Here is a 20,962-nt window from a genome sequence, read left to right as displayed (position 1 = left end):
TTGCTTTTAAGAAATGCTTCATTGTGATGGCATCGTTTGTTCTTTTTCTTTGATAAACGCAGAATAAGCCTCACCAAGCTCAAGGACCTTTTTCACTTGAGATTGTTCTGTTTAAAAAAGTTTTTTCTATTTTCTTTCATTTTAGAAATGTGAAAAAATGTTGAATAAAATTCAAAAGTGTTTTCATATTCTTCTGGCTCACAATAAAAAAATTTGTAAAATAATAGTTCATTGAATATCAAATAAGTCAAATTTTCTTTTAATCCTTCAAATATTAAATACATTTGAAAAGTGTAAAGATTAATGCTGATATAAAGCTTAGGCTGACTTAGGAAGGCAATGTGTTTCAGGGTTGACTTCTTTGGTTGAAATCTTGTATTCTTGACTATGTTGTTTATTGATCTGGTGAAGTAATCATTATGCTTCTCTTCTGGAGATGTTCACTGGTTCCCAGCCCTCGTGAGCACATTTAGGTTGTGTAGTACTTTATCAAAATGTATAAGATTATATTTTGTGCAGTGATTGACAATCTTTGTGTTCAAGCTGCATTTTCAGGTTTTCAACTCGAATTCTTTTTTGGTTTTAAGACGTAATCTAAAATTTTACTTCTTGAACCCTCCTTTTATTATTTTCCTTATCATACATTAAGGTTTTAGAAACCATTTTTTTGTAAATAAAATTAAACCTGATGGTAGGAATGAAATCTGAAGATAATCTCTCCACTTAAAAATCCATGTATGATTAGAAGGGACTTTTCAGGAACGTAATGTAGGTCGGGGCTCATGGTTATGAAAGAAATGGATAAATAGGCCCAAACAAGAGCTTAAAGGTTATCTTCACTGCTATGAAGATAGTCTCTCTCTTTTTTTCTGCTATATATTTTCTTCTTTCTCTTTGTGTTATTTAAGGGATCAATAATGATATGTCATGTTCATGCAAAAATGCAACAAAACCAGATAAAAGGAAATCAATGTTAGTAGAAACAAAAAATAATCAAGTTAGTTGAAATGATTAGTCAAAGAAATGTAATCTTAACAACAATAATTAAATTTGACTCAACGTTGAGACTGAAAAATAAAGCACAAAAAGGAAATTAATAGTCCTAATTGCATGTGTTCTAGTTCTCCTAGGTTATCCACATGGCTCTAGTGGGGTATGTTTACTAAATTCTCTACATGAGGATGGGTTCTAGCAAAGGGTTCCCAAGCCATCTTCACAACCTGTTAAGGTCGACTCCGATTCTGGCACATTACAGACTTACGAATCGGATTTTGCTTAGGGGATCACACCACTAAAAGCGTACATCTGATCTGATATCCGAATAGGCAACTTAGGATGTTTTCCAGAGATATTTTATCAGACCCGCATAAGGAAACCCAATGCTCCTCGTGAGGTGTGACATTTCTCTCTACTTAGGTAAACCGGGTTGGAGCTCGAGTTCAGAGCTATGATATGCTACAGTCTTAAATAAATTCACAGAAGTATAAGCATTAACCACGGAGAAAATCTTTTTTATTTGAAATAACAGAACGAACTGTAAATTAAAATAAGATCGAATTTATAATTTCTCAAAATCTTAAATATAAGGTAACCAACTCGGCTCGACTCTCAATTTGTTTTAAAAAAAACATCCCCAGTGGAGTCGTCAAGCTATCGACGTCGTTTTTCGTCCGGGCGAGGAAAGACCAATACCGACTCGGGGAGTTTTCTTTAAAAAGATTTTTCTAAATGTGAGGAGTCACCACCAATCATTTAAGGTGCGATTGGGATACCATAAAAACATAGTGATTTTAATAAAACATTTAATTTTTTATCAAAATACTGAGTTTTAAGGTATGCGAAAATCCAGAAATCATGTTTAGGAGTCAGTTACACGTGGGGAAGGATTACTACCCCCCACAAGCGCTCAATAATTGTTACCTAGTTGATTACCCTATATTTAAAATAAAAAAAAATTAGTTCGATATTTATTTAATTTAAAAATCATTACGAATGCAAAGTTAAAAAGGGTATTCATTTATTAAAGCCTATAACAATCGCCCCTAGCATAAACTCGGGAGATCAACTATTGTGCCTAATAACTGGACATTGCCTTAATTTTAGAAATCATAATGCGGTCTTGAAAATGATGTTAACCTATTTCAGGAATCACCGGTAGTCACCCCCTGAGCATACTTGCAGGAGATATACCCCTAATTCCCTAATAATCGAAGGTCGGAACTAAAAGGTCAAAGATCTAAAATATCAAGTTCTAAAATACTAAAAGTTTAAGGACCTAAATCAATAATTTCTAAAGTTGAGGATTAATTAATAAACCAAAATTCTAAGTATTGTCTAAATTAACCTATTAAAAAGAGCTAAGCCTAAAGTGTCATTTTTAGAAAATATTGATGATTAATAAATTTTTAAAGGGTCGAGCAATCGATTCGAATAATCGGGTGTCTTATGCGAAAACTCGACTTAAATTGCTCCCTAATTAAACTAGAGTGTCGTCCTAATTTCTAAGTTCAATTTGAGTGTTAATCTAATCTAAGAACTAAGTCTAAAGAATTGAACTTGAAATCTAATTTATTAATATGTTAAAATAAAATTGATTGAATTTAAAGAAAATACCTTAGTGACCATACCTAAAAAGAAATAAAAAGAGAAATTAGAATGTTTATTGAAACAGTTAAAATAAATAATTTAAAGGGAGAAGAACAAACAAACAAACAAAAACAAGACTAGAGAATTAAAAAAGTAAAGAAAATTAAAGTAAATAAATAACATCGGAAGTTTTGATTCGAACAGCCTAAAAAGAAAATAAAATTGAGAAGTTAGTAAAATGATTTAAAGTAAAGACTAAATTGAAATAAAATAAAATAGGAGCTAAATTGCAATAAATTTAAAACTAAAAACTAAATTGAAATTTAGGCATGTTTAGAGACTATTTATTAAATAACTATGTAAATTAAACAAATGACTGAATGGAAATAAATGCAAAATTAAACATGCAATCGAAAAATTAAAACATGGACCAAAATATAAAAACACAGCTAATGTTGAGGGACCTGAAAAGAGATAAACCAAATGTTAGCATTAAAACATAAAAATGGTAAATAACAAGATAAAGACAAAAATTTAAATTAATAAGAAATTAATCCTAAAATAAGTGACCAAATTATAAATAAAGGAAAAGTTGAGGATTGCGGAAGGGATTAGACCCTTCGAGTCAACCCGCGCATACAAGGCCGAAACGACGTTGTTTGGTCTGGGTTATAAATACCCCTTATCACCAATTTTCCTTTAGATTTCATTTTTGTTTTATTTTTGTTTTGGGTAGAGAGAGAAGCTCTCTCTTCTCTATAAACACGGTCGCACGTCGCCCATCAAAGTCACCGTCAGTCGTCGTCCCGACCGTCGTCATTGGCCACCAAATTTCATGAGGAGGCTCATCTCAAAGCCGGGATCTCGAATCGGACCGCGATTTTACGAGATCTGGCGTCTATCGCCACGAAAATGACCGACAACCTCTCAACTTTTGGTGCCACGATCTACTCCGACAGCCGTTGGATCAAGTTAGCTATGAGGTATTACGTTCATGAGGGTGCTCTGAATGTTCCCATCGTTCGAATTGAGTGATGGAGGCCCTCAATATCGGTTTTTGTTTTAGCCGAGAGGTAAAACCCCTTCTCCTTTTTTTTCTTTTTTCGAATGAAATAACATACATACCAGAACAATAGTAACTTGGTATTGTTGGGAATATAAAAGGAAAATTTTGTAATGTGAAAATAAGAGAAAAAAATGTCTTGTAATGCTTCGCGTTTTATTTGCTTCGAATGGTTAAGGGGAGAAATCCCTTTTTACACTACTCTTCGGATGTTAATGGAAAGGGGATGAATAACCCCTCTGTTACATTGTTTTTCAAAAAATAAGTCGAGAGTTTTCATTTTTTTTGTTCGGGGTCTTATACCCATTTTACAGAGAAAATATTGATGATTGTTTTTTATTTTTCTCCTTTGTTTTCTGCACGAGGTGGATTGCTGGAGGCTTGCCTGGTTGACTTTTCGGGCATTGGGGCAGAGAAGGGTGGCCTCTGGTTGGGGGGAATGAAGTTGACCTTCGGTTGGGGTGTTTGGGCGTTTACCAGGTCGAGTCTAGCTTTGGGGCTCCGGGTCTAGGTCAATTTGTGTTTGGGTTCGGTTTTAGGTTTAGTTGGGTCTTGGGTTTTATTTTTTGATTGGGTCTCGGGTTGGGATTAAGGCCCGTTTGTAAATGGGTTTGGGTATTTTTTGGTTTGGGCCTCCTGATTTGGGGTTTGGTGTTTGGGTTGAGGTAGAGAATGGTGATTACAACATTCATAAAGTATTGAAAATTAAATTTAAAGTTAAATTCGTAACATTTACTATGAAGACAATATGTAATCAATTAGATATCAAAATTGAATATTGTAGGTGTACTAACTCTTCTTTATACGTAACCGATTCTTAAACTCTTCTTATTTTAATTTTTAGATTTTTTAAGCATAAATTTAAATTATTTTTCTTGAAGATAATTTTTTAAAATCTTTATTTTAAAATGTGATTTTATAATTCTTCCATCATACCTAAATCCAAATGATGAATGACGATTCTATTTTATTTTGTAAGGAAATTCGAATCTATGCATTTCAACCAAAAATCATATAAATTAAAGACTGTTGTGACATATAGACAGTTTTTAATCCTATTGTTTAGATTTTGAATTCTACAAGTGAGGATCAGACAATTTTTTAATCACACTTTTCAAGTAAAAAAAAATCATTGTCTGTGACTGTTTCTTAAATAACTTTTCACAAACTAAGGACACATAAGTATATAACGATGAATATTTATATTTATATATATATTATCCTCCCGGTTTCAAGATATCAGCTTGACTAAGGCAGATTGACTTGCGTCACATATCTAACTTTGGTGGGTGAGTCTCTCAGCAAAGATTTTATATATATACAATGACTCAAATTCAAAATCATGCTTAAGCGATATCAAGCTGCTTACCACTTGAACCAACTTGTGTTGGTCATTAATATAATTTTTTGAGAAAAAATATCTTCAATATATCAAATAATAACTTTTAATCATATAAGATACATCTTCGGTAAATTAGTTCGTAACTCATTACTTATCCCCCAAAAAAATTTATCTCGTATTCTCTTGAATTTATTGTCGATTCATTACCATCTCTGACCGTAAGGGAAGAACACAATGCTATATTATAAATACAAATTTATAAAATTTTAGGGAATAAAAATATTTTTTCAACTGAAAATATAAATAAAATATATAAAATTTTAAGAAATAAAAATGTATTTTCAATTAAAAATATAAATAAAATATATATCATTTAAATTTTTTAAAAGAACGACTATCTTACTAATCTCCTCGATCCATCCGTGATAGACATGACCTGTACTAACCTCGTCTCGTTTCCACATAGTATTGATGGTCAGTGAAACGAACAACTTTTGACTTCTGGTCCCCCCCTCTTTTCTTGTGCATCTGTCAGTTCAATTGTCATGAAAAGATAGAATCAACATTTGTTCAATGATGATGCAGTTAGACCCAATGATGATACGGCGGTGTCAAATGTTCGCACTGCCACTAGGTCCATTGGTGATACGATTGTTGAAAGTAAAGCAAGTCACAAGTCAAATGAGACCAAAAAAATGATGAACTTGAGGACTAGCCTGTTGGTTCGGTCACAAGCAACTATCCCCAGCATCGTCGTCAACATCAGTTTCTCTTACCATATTTGAAATGAGAATCATGGACTTGGAGCTAATGGAGAATGTAAAGCCAGTGTTAAGATTAACTAGGGTTTACTGTTTGATCTTATCAGAGCTTTATCTCTTAGGAGACTAAACCTAGTTTACTGCATAGTTCAAGTTATCTGACATCCAGATTTAGTCTTGAAGTCTGTTCAACATTTGGGAGACTAAACCAGTTATAAATAATTACTCCTGTTGACGAGGTTATTCATTAACAACAAATTTTATTGTCCGACTTCAAGACAAACTCATCGTTAATTTTTTTAATATGGTTAATTCTTTTTAATAATCCGATTTACTCAAATCCGAATTCTCTAGAAAAATAATTTATTTTTATCACACAGTCGTTCAACTTATTGTTAAATCTAAACTCTTTGAATAGGGAACACACATTGATCCGAAGTGTACCCTATGTGAGTCTGCTTCTGAAACTAGGGACCGTCTCTTTGGAGTTTGGACCCTGTCCTCCTTATACTAGGAAATTGTGGGATATTATTCTGCAGTCTTGTCTGATTCAATCTTCCCTGGATTATCGGTAAAGAATGCTGGATTGGATGATTAAGCGTAGCAAAAGTAAAAAGTTGATGAGATTGATTCTCTTATTCTTTATGCCTTCATCAATATTGCATCTAGGTTCAAATAGAGACATGAAAAATATAAATAATTGTTAGATTTTTATGGAAGATGAAGCATGTTTTGAGGGAAGGTTTTGGTTTTATTTTTTTCTTCAATTATTTAAATTTTCATATAAAAATACGGTCGTTGCTTTAATCGATACGCTCATTTGTGGAATTAGAACCAATTAATGCTATGGTGGTGAAGTGTGGGTATATTATGGACGTTAAACACAAGTCCAGAAAAGCCTAATTATTGTTAAAGTACCATAACAGGCCAGAAAAGACAAAAGCATGCGACAACGATAATCAACACTCAACAAGGCTAAGGCTGCTAAATGCCTGAATCTCTATCATAATCTATTTGACATAACTGATACCAATTTTCTTTAATATTCTCTTTCTGATACCGTTTGATTAATATTTTTCGAAGTAGCACCCTTTCTGCTGAGTTGGCAAAGGCACGTCCCCGGGGATGCGCTTTACCCGTGTTTTCGCTGAGTTGGATGCCACGTGTGGAAGGTGCATCCCCGGGGACGCGCCTTCCATTAAATGCCATAAATGCCCCCCATCTGTTTTTCCTAACTACCCCTCCTCCTCCCCTATATAAACCCCCTCAACCCTCCCTCATTCTTCACACCAAAATCATATTCTCCTCTCTTATATAACTCAAATTCTCCAACTATTTGAGTTTTAAACTTGTTATTAGTGGTAAGAAATTTATTTTTATGTTAGTATTTTTTTAAATAGTTATTATTTTTTATATTAATATATTTATGTAAATATTATTTTTTTATTAAAATAATATTTATATAATTATTATTTATTTAGAATTATTTATTTTTTTTGCTAATTATATTGTTTTGTCTACAGTTATAATGGAAAACGAAATGCTGTTGCGATTGGATATTGATCATATCTCCAGACATTTTAGCGATATGGTAATATTTTTTATAATTAATGTTAATATTTAAATTTATTTTTATTTTAAAGTTATTATGAATTTATATTAATTTTTATTTTTTATAATGTATATTATTTAGGATACTGATCGTATTTTAGAGACTTTTATTAAAAATCCACGTATACCGACACCGGAACGTATTTTGCCATATTTGGCTTCTGCCGGGTTCGGGTATATTGCAACAATTATAGGCGGTTGCAAACTCGAACCTGTCCTAATTTCTACACTGATTGAGAGGTGGAGGCCCGAGACACACACTTTTCATCTTCCATGTGGAGAGGCGACAATTACATTGGAGGATGTCTCTATGCATCTGGGGCTTCCCGTCGATGGAAATATGATGTGTGGTATGGCGGATGGTGATTGGCAATCAATGTGCATTGATTATCTTGGAGCTGCTCCGCCAGAGTTTAATGGAGGTAGAATAGCTTTATCTTGGTTGAAAGCTAATTTTGAGGTTTTAAATGAAAATGCTTCAGAGGATCAAGCAAAGGCATGTGCTCGGGCATATATTCTACGAATAATTGGAGGAATATTGATGCCCGAAAAATCTCGCAACCAGGTGTATTGTATGTGGTTGCGGCATCTGATCGATTTTGATGAAGCTGGAAGATATAGTTGGGGCGCTGCAGTTTTGGCATTTCTCTTTAGAGAAATGTGTCGGGCGACGAATTATAAGAAAACTGCTATCGGTGGATGTCTTCTGCTTCTACAATCATGGGCGTGGTTCCGCATGCCTTTCTTATGCCCGATCGTGAATGAACCATACGTATTCCCCTTATTGTTGAGGTAATTTTCGAACTAAATTTTGATTTAAATATTTTTAATTAAATAGGGTGATATTTAGTTTATATTATATTTCATAGGTGGTCGATGAAAAGAAAGGACCATAAAAGTATACCTACTGGGTTAGAGGAAATTCGTTTACTTATTGATACGAAAGCTGGGTCTGAGGTATGTTTTTAAATTTGTTTAATTATTAATATTTTAATTTAAAATGTTAGATATAATTAGAATATTTTATTTATTTGAATTGTATATTTATATTTCAGTTTCAGTGGATACCTTATGCGAGCGATGAAGTGAAAGCTTGCATCCCACCCCACCTTAGTGGGTCATTAGAGGTATGGATATTGGTTATACCTCTTATATGTTATGCTATTATTGAGTGGCATCCAGTTGATCGCGTGCTCCGTCAGTATGGTTATACGCAATATATTCCTGGAGCTCCTAGGAATTTAGACGACGTGCATAACATAGATAGACGAGGAAAGAAAGATGTTAACTGGGTGGTGAGACACAGAGATTGGATTGCGCTTTGGGAGAACCGATATACACTGTTGGCCCCTCGACAATATTACGCTGAAACTGGTCATATGGTTACAAATAACTATATGGACTGGTTTAATGAAAATGGGAAGCCGTTTCTACTTTAGGCGGAAGTACGAGGGGTTAACATTCCTAGGCGCCGAGAAAGACGTCAACCGTCTCAATATCATCGTCCCCCGACGCGTGGACGGAGAGAAGGCGCTATCGGTTCTGCATCAGTCCCACCACAACATCCTTATTCGTCGATGCCGTAGGGGTACATGCCCAGCCCTCCACTTCATATGCCAAGCCCACCAGTTTATATGCCATCTCCGCAGGGTTACATTCCGAGCCCGCAGGGTTACATTCCTAGCCCGCCAGGTTACATGCCTAGCCCGCAGGGTTTTATACCATATGGAGGTACATTTACGACTATGTTTAATGATCCAGCATATGGTTCATATGCATCTTATTTGGCTGGTGGTGCTTCTCCGCAGACACCTCAATCTCCATCTGGATCACAGACATCGATGCCAATGTTTACACAGTTTTCACAGTTCCCGGGGAGCGGTGGGATTGTTACTAGTACTCATCCAGGGTCGTTATTTTATACAGGCCCTCCAGCCCCTTCACCGTCATCTACACCAAATGAAGAAAATGCTGCTGATGATGATAGTGAAGATGAAGAGACTGAAGAACAAGTTCCACGAAGAAATCCTCCACGAAATAGACAACCACCGCCATGTGGAACTCATTCGAGAAGACGACATCGGTGATCCAGTTGTATTTAATGTTATTTAAATAATTATATTTCAGAATTTTATGTAATTTGGTTATGTTATTTAAATGTTTCATGGTTGTTACATACATATTTTTAATGTTTTTTTATTCACATTTAACATTAAATGTTTGATAAATGTTTTTAAAATACAAATTATATTATTCGAAATTTAAAATAAAAATAATATTATTCGAAATTTAAATTTAAAATATAAATTATAGTATTCGAAATTTAACATTAAATTTCAACTTAATATTCCAATTGTATTCGAAATTAAAAGTTATATTCCAATTATAGTTCACAATACTTAAATTGAAATTAAATTTATCCATACATATGATTTTATCATTAACATATATATTAAAACATATACATTAAAATCAACTTATGTTGAGTTAATCGATCGACGGAATCGGCCAAGAGGGGGGTGAATTGGCAATTTATTCAATGTCACATTTCAATGCTCATTCCATACAATTTCAATGTCACAATCAACTTATCACTTCACATTTATTCAATTTATCCATAACATTTTATCTAATTTATTCAAACTTCACATAACGTTTTAATTTAAGTTATTCTTAACTTGCTGAACTTTCAAAAGAAGTTAAATTTTTGTTATAATTTACCTGATTTACTGATATATCTAGTGTCCCCGAGGGACATGAGTGACATAATAGGGCAATGATAACATATTCTATGACAAAATAATGGAATGCGCCCCCCCGGGAACGCGCCTTCAAGTCCCCTGAGAAATAATAGGTACTGATATGAATAATGTCCCTGAGGGACATGAGTGACATAATAGGGCAATGATAACATATTCTATGACAAAATAATGGAAGGCGCGCCCCCGAGAACGCGCCTTCAAGTCCCCTAAGAAATAATAGGTACTGATATGAATAATGTCCCCGAGGGACATGAGTGACATAATAGGGCAATGATAACATATTCTATGACAAAATAATGGAAGGCGCGCCCCCGGGAACGCCCCTTCAAGTCCCCTGAGAAATAATAGGTATTGATATGAATAATGTCCCCGAGGGACATGAGTGACATAATAGGGCAATGATAACATATTCTATGACAAAATAATGGAAGGCGCGCCCCCGAGAACGCGCCTTCATATGAATAGTGAAATAATAGGTACTGATATATCTAGTGTCCCCGAGGGACATGAGTGACATAATAGGGTAATGATAACATATTCTCTGACAAAATAATGGAAGGCGCGCCCCCGGGAACGCACCTTCATGTGAATAGTAAAATAATAGGTACTGATATATCTAGTGTCCCCGAGGGACATGAGTGACATAATAGGGCAATGATAACATATTCTCTGACAAAATAATGGAAGGCGCGCCCCCGGGAACGCGCCTTCATGTGAATAGTGAAATAATAGGTACTGATATATCTAGTGTTCCCGAGGGACATGAGTGACATAATATGGCAATGATAACATATTCTCTGACAAAATAATGGAAGGCGCGCCCCTGGGAACGCTCCTTCATGTGAATATTAAATTAAATTTTCAATAAGACTAATTTTATAAAATATGTAAGTCTTGAAGATTAAATATGTAATTATACTAATTTATTAACTTATGCATCAATATTTTCGTTAAATATTGATATGAGATGACTAGATTGATAACATTTAAATAATTAACTGATAAAATTAATAGATCGATAATCAAAATCAAAAATAATAATATAACCATATGTGTAATATTATAATTTCATACATTTTTCCTATAACTACAATAAAATCAAAACTGGTTTTCATATATTGTTATATCATATTAATGTAGATAATTCACTCTACCTTTAACACACATTAACAAAATACATTTGATAATTCTTACATTATAATCGAAACACTTTACATAATATATTATTAATTTATAATAATAATAAAATAAAATATTATTATTAAACAAAATACGTGGCAGTCGAGCTGGCGAAAGGCGCGTCCCCGGTGATGCGCCTTCCACACGTGGCATCCAACTCAGCGAAAACACGGGTAAAGCGCGTCCCCGGGGACGCGCCTTTGCAAACTCAGCTGAAAGGGTACTACTTCAGAAAATATTGGTCAAACGGTGTCAAAAAGGAAATATTAAAGAAAATTGGGGTCAGTTATGTTAAATAGCCTCATATTATTACCCAACCACTTTTTTTTAGATTGTACGGACCTGGTTGTAGCTAATTTTGTTTATTTATTTTCTTAAAATTGATTTATAATTCATTTAGTCTCGACTTAAGTTATTGCGCTTGATTTGAATTTCTTTCTAAAATTATTGTGATTTTTTTTTTCAGTGGCTTGAGAGGAAATAAGACAATAGATATGTAGACTGTAGTTGTAGAGTTGAGAGCTCAATCTAATATGATGTTGGTCGTTAATAGAAAATGGTCAAAATAAAAAAAATATTAAATTGAAAGAATTTGTCAAAATAGATGAAATTCAGAGGTTGAAGGACCAAAAAGAAAAAAATAGTATCGTATGTTAAAAAATCAATAAATAGAAGGAATGATTCGTGATTTTATAAGATAGCATTTTTACTTGATGAATAATGTATCTGTTGGTGAAGTTTGATATTTAGACAGCATATATTTGTTAGTTGTGATGATATTTCCTGCATCAATGCTAGGCCCACTACTAGCATCGCTAACACCTGCATCAAGGCTATTAGGCCCATTATCAACATTCTAAATTCATTATCCTAAACTAGACCATCAAACAAATACATCAATATTCTATGATAAACACAAAAGTAATAAACAAACTTTTTTACTCAAATATTACCCAGGCAGTAATAATTTCGAAAGGTTGACCACATATATATACACACTAATTACATAAAAAAATACACACACCATGAAATTCATACCCTCAACCAAATTAAACTAGACATGCATGTCGCATACAAACACACATATATGTACACCTGATACAGTAAATACACAAAATCGGTAAGTTAATGTAATCAACCAATTCTTAACTACAAAACAGTCACTACACACTGCACATTTAAATATATCACATTATTTTCTTATTATTTAACCAAAATCACTATTTACAGAGTTAAATCATCAATCCTTTATCATTTCATTATCAATCTTTTATATATATATATGTATATAATTGCCTTCCAACTATTCTGCAAATACAGACAAATAGATATGTATCTTTATTGTTCTTGGTCAAACTAAGAATCTACAGCACCAAATACTTCAACTTTTTTATCTAGCTCCAAAACACAAACTGTCAAAATTGATAAATTATATTCGAATTAGAATTACAAATTCAAGGTCATCTTCTGATTGACAACACAAGTTTTTTCTTCAGATCTACCTTTCACCTAAGTTTTTTTCTTCTTCCACACTTCTTATTATCCGACAATTTAAGAATTTTAAAAACTATATTAAAAATATTTTATTAAATTAGAGTCTCATCTCGTCCAACGTACATTTCTAATTTGGACTGTGGTTTCTATATCTTTATTTGACATACATATATATATATATATATATATATAACTGTCGGCAACTATTGCTTAGCTGTTACTACAAGTTGCATATGGACAGATCACACGTGGCAGACTTCCCATTGGTCGAAACACTTTCCTGTCATTTTTCCTATTGTTTTTGAAGCAAAACCATAAAATACTACACCCCGCGTATAAAAAACCCCACCCAAATCTTGTCGATGATCGCTGTTAAATTTACTGTCGGCAGAGGAAGCCGAAACTAGGTCAATTCGTTAACTTCAATGCCTTGAAAAGTTTTTTCTCTCCCTAAGAAAATCAGTGACAATATTCCTGGAAAAGTTTAGTTTTTCTTTTAGTGCGAGCAACAGGAAGATGATGAAGAAGAGAATGTCCAATGGGTATGATAAAATGGGTGAAAGCTCAACCGATACGACATTGTCATCTTATGTTTCAACGGAAGAAGAAACCGATTGGGAAATGAGACCCGGAGGGATGCTGGTGCAGAAAAGGAACCAGAACAGCGGCGTTTCGTCCCCTGATGTTCGGCTGCGTGTTGTTTACGGGGCGATGCGTTACGAGATCTCCGTGAACTCTCAAGCCACGTTTGGTAAAAAAAAAACCGGATCTACTTAATCTACTAACGGTTTTTCATTTTCTTTTGACTTTCTCTTTGATGTTTGGCTAGTGAGAAAGTTGGTACTGAGTTTTCCTTTACGTAGTAAACAGGAGAGGTGAAGAAGCGTCTAACAGCAGAAACCGGGTTACAACCGAGTGAACAGAGAGTGATATTCAAAGGGAAAAATAGACAAAACGGTGAGTATTTGGGCATGTGCGGTGTCAAAGACCGATCGAAGCTCGTATTAATGGAGGATCCGGCAAGCATCGAGCGAAGATTCATCCAGATACGGAGAAACGCCAAGATCCAAACCGCTCAACGGGCTATCAACCACGTTTCCATGGAACTCGACAAGCTGACAGATCAAGTAAGCAAGCAAATCATCATTTCATAACAATATCATCAACCACCACGTAAAATGATAAAATCTTACTGCTTCTGATAATTTCTTTAAGGTTTCCGCGATCGAGAAATCGATCTCCAACGGAGCCAAAGTACCGGAAGTTCAAATCACGACGCTGATCGATATGCTAATGAGACAAGCGGTCAAGCTAGACGATGTTGCTGCCGAGGGAGACGCTGTTGCGCAGAAACACTTGCAGGGAAAGAGAGTTCATAGATGTGTCGAAACCCTGGAGACATTGAAGATATCGAATGGAAGAGCTAAGGTTGGTGGTGATGTTATTGTGAGAACCCTGTGGGAGAAAATTGATCCTTCTCATCCGGCTATGGCGCCATGGGAAATTTTTGAATGATCTACCCATCCTTTTCTTTACTCCTCCATCTTCGTTTTCATTCAAAGTTCAGACCCTGTGTGTTGTTAGCTGTTTTACACAAGTGTAGTGTTCACCAAGTGAGCTAATTTTTTTTAAATACCACAAAATCTATTTTGTCTTTAAAGCAATTATAGTTTAATTATTAGATTTTAAAAGTCAAATGATTAAAGTTGGACTAATAGTACAACACACTATATTTTTTTAAGTAATGTTAAAAATTTGAATCATGATATTTGCGTAACAAATAAATTGGGTTAAGAAAATCTCGCTCGTCTCTATAATACATTATCTGGATTAATTTATCAAAAAAATGACATACAAATAATTATATAAAAAATTGAAATGATTAAATTCTTAAATTTAAGGTGGAGGCATTAATTTTTAAAAATGCGAATAGGGTAAAGATGGAGTGCGTGATTAAAAATATAAATAAATTATATCATTAGTCATTTAATTTTAGGTTGTGTACTGATTTTAGACTTTTACTTTCCAATTTATATTGAACTTTAGTTTACATTTTAATTAGGGCATAGACCCGTTAAATAATTAACAATTGGATGAGGTGATAGTTTGATGTTGGTGTGAAAGTACAATTTTTTTATTATACATACTCATATTCTTTGTCAAAATTAGTTTATTTGTTTGTTTATTTATAATTGTTGTTAGAAATAATCATTCTCCAACATCTTTTGTGGACATCCTAAGTACCAATACACTCTTCTCAATATTTCATACATAGAGAATTTTTTTTCTAAAACATCTTTAAAACTTTAGAAATTAAACACAAAAAAATATTTTTTGGGTGTGGGGTTTGAGAGATTTTTTTGGATTTGAGGGATTTAGGAAGTATTTTTAAAATTAGAATGGTAAGAAACATTATTTTGATAATACAAACAATATATATAAAAACTAGTCTCATTGGACGACCATCAAAAGAGATCATAGCATTTGAACAAAGAATCTTTTGATATATTTTTGTTATTTTTAAATGGATTTTATGGAAATCCAATATAAAGAGAAGAAAAACGAGTGAAATATAATTATTTTGATACCAAATATGACATTAAGGACGATCAATGACAAGTGAAGTTTGACCAACAACTATGATCGAATGAGTAAAAGATTTTTTTATAGAAAAATAGGAAAAATAAACTACCACATCATTATGACGTTAATGATTTAACAACCCAATGGCCTAATTGAAACATAAACTAAAGTTTAATGTTAAAATTGAAATATTTTAAAGTTTAATGCTAAAACTAAAATATTTTAAATTTCAATGCTAAAATCGATATTTAATCTAAAGTTTAGTGACTAATGATTTAGTTTACCCTTGGAAAAAACACTATTGCCATGAATGTTCTTCGGGGCTGGTAGGTCAAGTTCTAAATAATAGCAATTATCCGGCCCAAAGTTGGTGGTAGGTTCAAAATGTTAAAAAATGAAAATGAACCAGAAATAGAGCGCCAACGGTACATGGCGGGTTGGGAATTTGAGATTTTGGTTTAGCGCTTTCTTTCAATATAATCTTTCGCCACTATTCACATCTTCCCAGTTCCATTCATCTTTTCAGTTATTTCCATCGCTTATTCTCCAGAAGAAAGGAAAATCCATTCATCTAAAGACCCAAAAATGGGGGATCCAAGTCACCTCGAGAAAATGGGCGGAGAGCTGAAATGCCCCATTTGGTATTACTCGTTCTCTTCACTTCGTGCTTTTTTAATTGTTTTTCTTTATTTTTATTAATTCTCTTAATAAAAAGAATTCTGATGCAGCTTGAGTCTGTTGAACTCTGCGGTTTCCCTCACATGCAATCATGTCTTCTGCAAGTATGTTATATATATACCTTTAACTCCTTTCTCATTTTCTTTTAGTTATTTATGCGTCTAAGCTTCATCGAATTCATTGAAATCCTTACGTCGATAAGTTTCTGGTGCTTTTCAGTGGCTGTATAGTGAAATCAATGAAATATGGTTCCGATTGTCCAATTTGTAAAGTGCCCTACCGGCGTCGAGGTGTGCTTCGTTCTTGTTTTTAAGTCTTTTTGAAATTGTTGTTTTGTTCATTGGCAGTGAGTTTCTTTAAATCCCTCTATCTGTTTGATTGAATGGAAATTGAGGCCAGCGATATATTTTTTTTGTTTTGTTGTTTATTTTGGTGTTCTTTGATACTATATTAAACAACATTGTTTTCAATTGATATTGCATTTTTCTCATTGGCTTATATTCAACGTTCGATTGAATTTGTTGAAATGGGAAGCAAATGGAAATAACTTACATATTTAATATTTATGCTGTAGAGATTCGTCCAGCTCCTCACATGGATAACTTGGTTAACATCTATAAAAGCATGGAAGTAGCTTCAGGTTTCAGTATTTTTGTCACCCAGAATCCACCTCTCGATTGTACTGAAAGAGCAGACAATCAGGAAGCAAACCAAAGAAGAGGATCAAGCGTGGCTAAATCAACAGAAAGTTCTGATTCCATTCCTGTGAAGCCTTCTTTTCCGACAAACAAAAGGGTTCAGGTGCCACAACATCCCCAGTTGGAAACACCCATGCGGTCTGCGAAAAATGGAAATGGGTTGGTTGAAATCACTGAGGATGAACGTAAAACGAGTTTGAATAGTCCAAAGGAGATCTACAATTTAGGAGAAAACGAGGAGCAAACACTTTCACCTTTTTTCTGGTTGAGGGAAGAGGATGTAGAGAAGCCAAGTCAGCTCACTGATGGGGATCAATATGTGTACTCAACGCCACCTGAACTTCCTTCTTTCAGTGATATGAAGGATTCTTATGATGATGGGTTTTCTAATGTAAGTGATCACTTGCATATGACATTGTCAGCTAAGTGCATTTAGTAAAATTTGCTACTCAGGTATCCATAACAATTTGTAGACATGATAATACATGAATCTTCCTTTTAATGACAACTGAACTCTGCAACATACATGAGCTTGTATTGGCCTGAAACTTTTTACTTACGTCTTCATAAAATCATGTAGGAAGAGGAGGTGCATGGAAACCCTGACCATGTGAGTCTTTTTGATAGCGAAATCTTTGAATGGACCCAAAGACCTTGTTCTCCAGAACTTCCAAGTCCAGTTAAAATGCAGGTAAAAGTAATCTCATTTAAGACCCCCGCCTAAAGCTCTTTTGTGTTTCTTCTTTTCTAGGATTTCCCCCCATAAGGTGTGATCATTCTGGTTTACTATTATTTCAAACAAATGCAGGTCAAGGACACTGAAGAACCAGCATTACAGGGTGCAAATACAGTTGGGCCCTTTAATAATGGCACGTGCATGGTAACAAGACATAACACTTCAGATGAGATGCTGCCTAATATAACATCTTCCAGAACCAAGCGTCTTAGTCATAAGATTGGGAGCTGTAAATCCAAGGAGTTGGGTGCTAAGCAGAGAAAGACTGCCCAAGAGAAGATGGTTGACAGGACTAGCAGTCATATTTCTGGAGATCATGGTAATCTGGGAAAAGGATCTGAAGATTTTAACAAAAAACAAGCACTTGACTGTAGTAGAAGTTCATATTTTGCTAAAACTAGGAAAACGTGTAATGTGGCTGGTTTGGATCACCATGAAAATGCTGAAACTCCTAAACAGGGTGATACAGAATTGCCTGCTGTAGTGGGTAAGAGAAAATGTGGTGATGAAAGTTGCAGGAATATCACTGCCCAATGCCAAAAGAAATCTTCTTCAAAGTCAAAGAAACAAAAACCAAATAAGGTTGATATCCCTAAAGAAGTTTCAAGCATCCAGAGTCCGACAGATGAAAATATGATTCAACAGAAGTCCTCACTTCCCAGTCCCTTAGCTCATGACAGTGGTGCCAAACGGGTCAGAAAAGGATCAATTAAATCCGCTAGGGAAGTAAAGTCAGCTACGAATTTGAAAAGTGAAAAAAACCCAAATTGTAAGAAAAAGATGAAAGTTTCTTTTTGTGGTGACACAAAAGTTTGGTTGGCTGAAGACCAACAGCAGCAGCAAGGAAATATTAATGTCTTTTCTGAGAGACTAAGTGGAAAGGCTCATGGGAGTACCACTGTTGGAATCACAGATGGTTCAACAGTAAAGAAATTGCCTTTAGCAAATGAAGAAGCCTTGCCTAAATGTGAGACCATTGCAATGAAAACACAATGTGCTTTCTGTCTTTCCACGGAAGACTCTGAGGTTAGAATTTTCTATGATATGATTAAAACAACCCATATTTTCTCTCAGATTGCTGAAGCTTACTTGTTAAACAAAATTGCAGGCTACAGGAGAGATGGTTCATTACTATGAAGGAAGGCCTGTTCCTCAAGGTTACAATGGTGGCTCTAAGGTTATACATTCACACAAGAATTGCACTGAATGGTAAAAGAATTTCTAATCAATTAAACTCACTTGATTTAGACTCTTTGAACTTGTAGCTTCTGCATTGTTAGTATATTATAATGTGAAATTATTTTGCAGGGCCCCTAATGTTTATTTTGAAAATGATAAGGCAATCAACCTTGAAGCTGAACTCTCCAGAAGTCGAAAAATAAAATGCTCCTGTTGCGGACTCAAGGGTGCATCGTTGGGCTGTTATGAAAAGAGTTGTCGCAAGAGTTTCCATGTTCCCTGTGCAAAATTAGTCTCACAGTGCCAGTGGGATACTGTAAGTATGATACAGATCAAGCATTTTTCTTTTTTAATATGAATTTTTATTTTGAGAAGTTAAGACAATGTTTCCTGTTAACGTGTGTATTTATTTTGGATCTCAATAGGATAACTTTGTAATGTTATGCCCTCTTCATCCCTCTTCTAAGTTGCCTAATGAGAAGTCGGAATCTCAAGGAAGCAGCAAAAGAAGTGTTTTAAGAGGGTATGCAAAACTTTGATTCAGCTCATTCTAGTTCCCTGAGTCTTGACATACTTCACCATTTCTTGCTCATGAAAAATTCATTAAGTTCTTGCTTCATTTCCAGACATTTGCCAATTCACCATAATGAAGTTCCTACAAACAAAGATGGCTGTGTGCAGAAGAAATGGAGTCCTTGTGAATCACACAACAAACTGGTTCTATGTTGCTCGGTTCTAACAGTTGAAGAAAAGGCAAGGGCTCTGACTCACTGCCTGTTGTGCTTATGCTTTCTTTTTTTCCATTCACAGAAAGAAAATACTTTAACATTTACTCTAAATTTGTTGAACAACAGGAAATCGTATCTGAATTTGAAAGGTTAGCTGGTGTTACAGTGTTGAAAAAATGGGATTCAAATGTCACCCATGTCATTGCATCCACGGATGAGAATGGAGCATGCAAAAGAACCCTTAAATTTTTAATGGGTATCTTGGAGGGGAAGTGGATCCTGAATATTAATTGTGAGTGTACCTTTTAACGCCAAAAATTGCATTATAGTTTTAAGGCTTTAATAAGCCTTTGTGTCTACTGCATATTCTGTAATTATGAGCTATAGTTTGCAGAATTGCATATGCCTATAATAATCACAACTTGTATTTTAAACTTCTATTTGTGCAGGGGCCAAAGCTTGCATCAAAGCCATGAAACCTGTTGATGAGTTACCATATGAAATTAGTATCGATGTTCATGGAATCAGGAATGGTCCACGACTTGGAAGGCTGAGACTCCAGAACAAGGTTGGCTCCTCTTGGTCTTTGCTTTTCAAATACTCATGATCTGTTATAAATTTTTATTTTAATTCATCATTGGCCCTGTTTCTTCCGACCTTTTGTTTACCGGGAACTTGTCATTGTCATCTACCGAAAACCAAAAATTTATGTAACACTGACTCTATTTCTAAAAGATAAGATGTAGGGCAGTTATTCTTGGAAAAATGCTGAGAATGATGCTTGCATGTGTATGCAATATATTAACACTGAACTTACCTGTTTATTTGATTTTGTTTCGACTGTATTTCTTTGTTGACAACATTACTCTTTGCAGCAACCGAAGATTTTTAATGAGTGCAAGTTCTATATAATGGGGGATTTCGAACCTTCTTACAAGGGATATCTACAAGATGTTGTAATAGCTGCTGGAGGTACCATTCTGCATAGAAAACCCATTTCAGGGGATCCGGGATCCATATTATCGGGTTGCCCTATATCTTCAACCTTCATAACTTACAGTGTTGAGTTGCCTGATAAGTGTGATCCAAAGAAGAAGCATATGATTGTAAGCCGCCGGCAATCAGATGCGGAAGCTCTGGCAAATTCAATAGGAGCCAAAGCAGTAAGCAATTCTTGGGTTTTGAACTCCATATCTGCATGCAAAATGCAAAGTCTTGGTTAATAATGACACGAATTATAGAATGTCTATTTAGTACTCGAATGTCTCAACAGTTCTTTAGTTGTACCCTATATATATCAATTATATAGCTGTAGAATGTATTGTTATATATATATTTTGGTATTATACCATCTATTTCTTATCTAATAATTGATTAATTTGAATCGGTTATTACGTATATCTAATATAGAGTGACTATTTCAACTTAGTTTATTCTATTTTTAAATGTCATGATTCATCCTACTAGAATAATCAATAGACTAATCAATTGTTGGTAATCTTTTGTTATTATTTTAACTAAGTAAACTACAAATTTATTCACCTAATTGTTTTTGTGGATTT

At 34.3% G+C, this 20,962-nt stretch overlaps 2 protein-coding genes across 3 annotated transcripts; both read left to right on the top strand.

Moving 5' to 3' along the window:
• The first annotated feature begins 13,269 nt into the window (after positions 1-13,269).
• Positions 13,270-14,431, top strand: LOC120134178 (BAG family molecular chaperone regulator 3-like). The gene is made up of 3 exons (XM_039150646.1): positions 13,270-13,549; positions 13,669-13,925; positions 14,014-14,431. The coding sequence occupies exons 1-3, from the start codon at positions 13,315-13,317 to the stop codon at positions 14,311-14,313; spliced, it is 792 nt and encodes a 263-aa protein (XP_039006577.1). The 5' UTR covers positions 13,270-13,314; the 3' UTR covers positions 14,314-14,431.
• A 1,391-nt stretch (positions 14,432-15,822) lies between these two features.
• Positions 15,823-20,704, top strand: LOC120134172 (protein BREAST CANCER SUSCEPTIBILITY 1 homolog). Of its 2 annotated transcripts, XM_039150640.1 has the most exons (14): positions 15,823-16,022; positions 16,110-16,163; positions 16,279-16,349; positions 16,634-17,148; positions 17,338-17,448; positions 17,566-17,882; positions 17,919-18,519; positions 18,602-18,702; positions 18,802-18,988; positions 19,098-19,195; positions 19,299-19,425; positions 19,527-19,692; positions 19,850-19,968; positions 20,276-20,704. In XM_039150640.1, the coding sequence occupies exons 1-14, from the start codon at positions 15,967-15,969 to the stop codon at positions 20,621-20,623; spliced, it is 2,871 nt and encodes a 956-aa protein (XP_039006571.1). In that variant the 5' UTR covers positions 15,823-15,966; the 3' UTR covers positions 20,624-20,704. The 2 variants fall into 2 exon arrangements, with proteins under 2 accessions (XP_039006571.1, XP_039006570.1); XM_039150639.1 differs by having other exon boundaries at positions 17,566-18,519.
• The last annotated feature ends 258 nt before the right edge of the window (positions 20,705-20,962 follow it).

Source organism: Hibiscus syriacus, unplaced genomic scaffold, assembly GCF_006381635.1.
Source record: "Hibiscus syriacus cultivar Baekdansim isolate YM2019G1 unplaced genomic scaffold, ASM638163v2 tig00110597_pilon, whole genome shotgun sequence".
Classification (NCBI taxonomy): Eukaryota; Viridiplantae; Streptophyta; class Magnoliopsida; order Malvales; family Malvaceae; genus Hibiscus; species Hibiscus syriacus.
The sequence above is the reverse complement of the archived record's forward strand: the minus strand, read 5'-3'. Positions and strand labels throughout refer to the sequence as shown.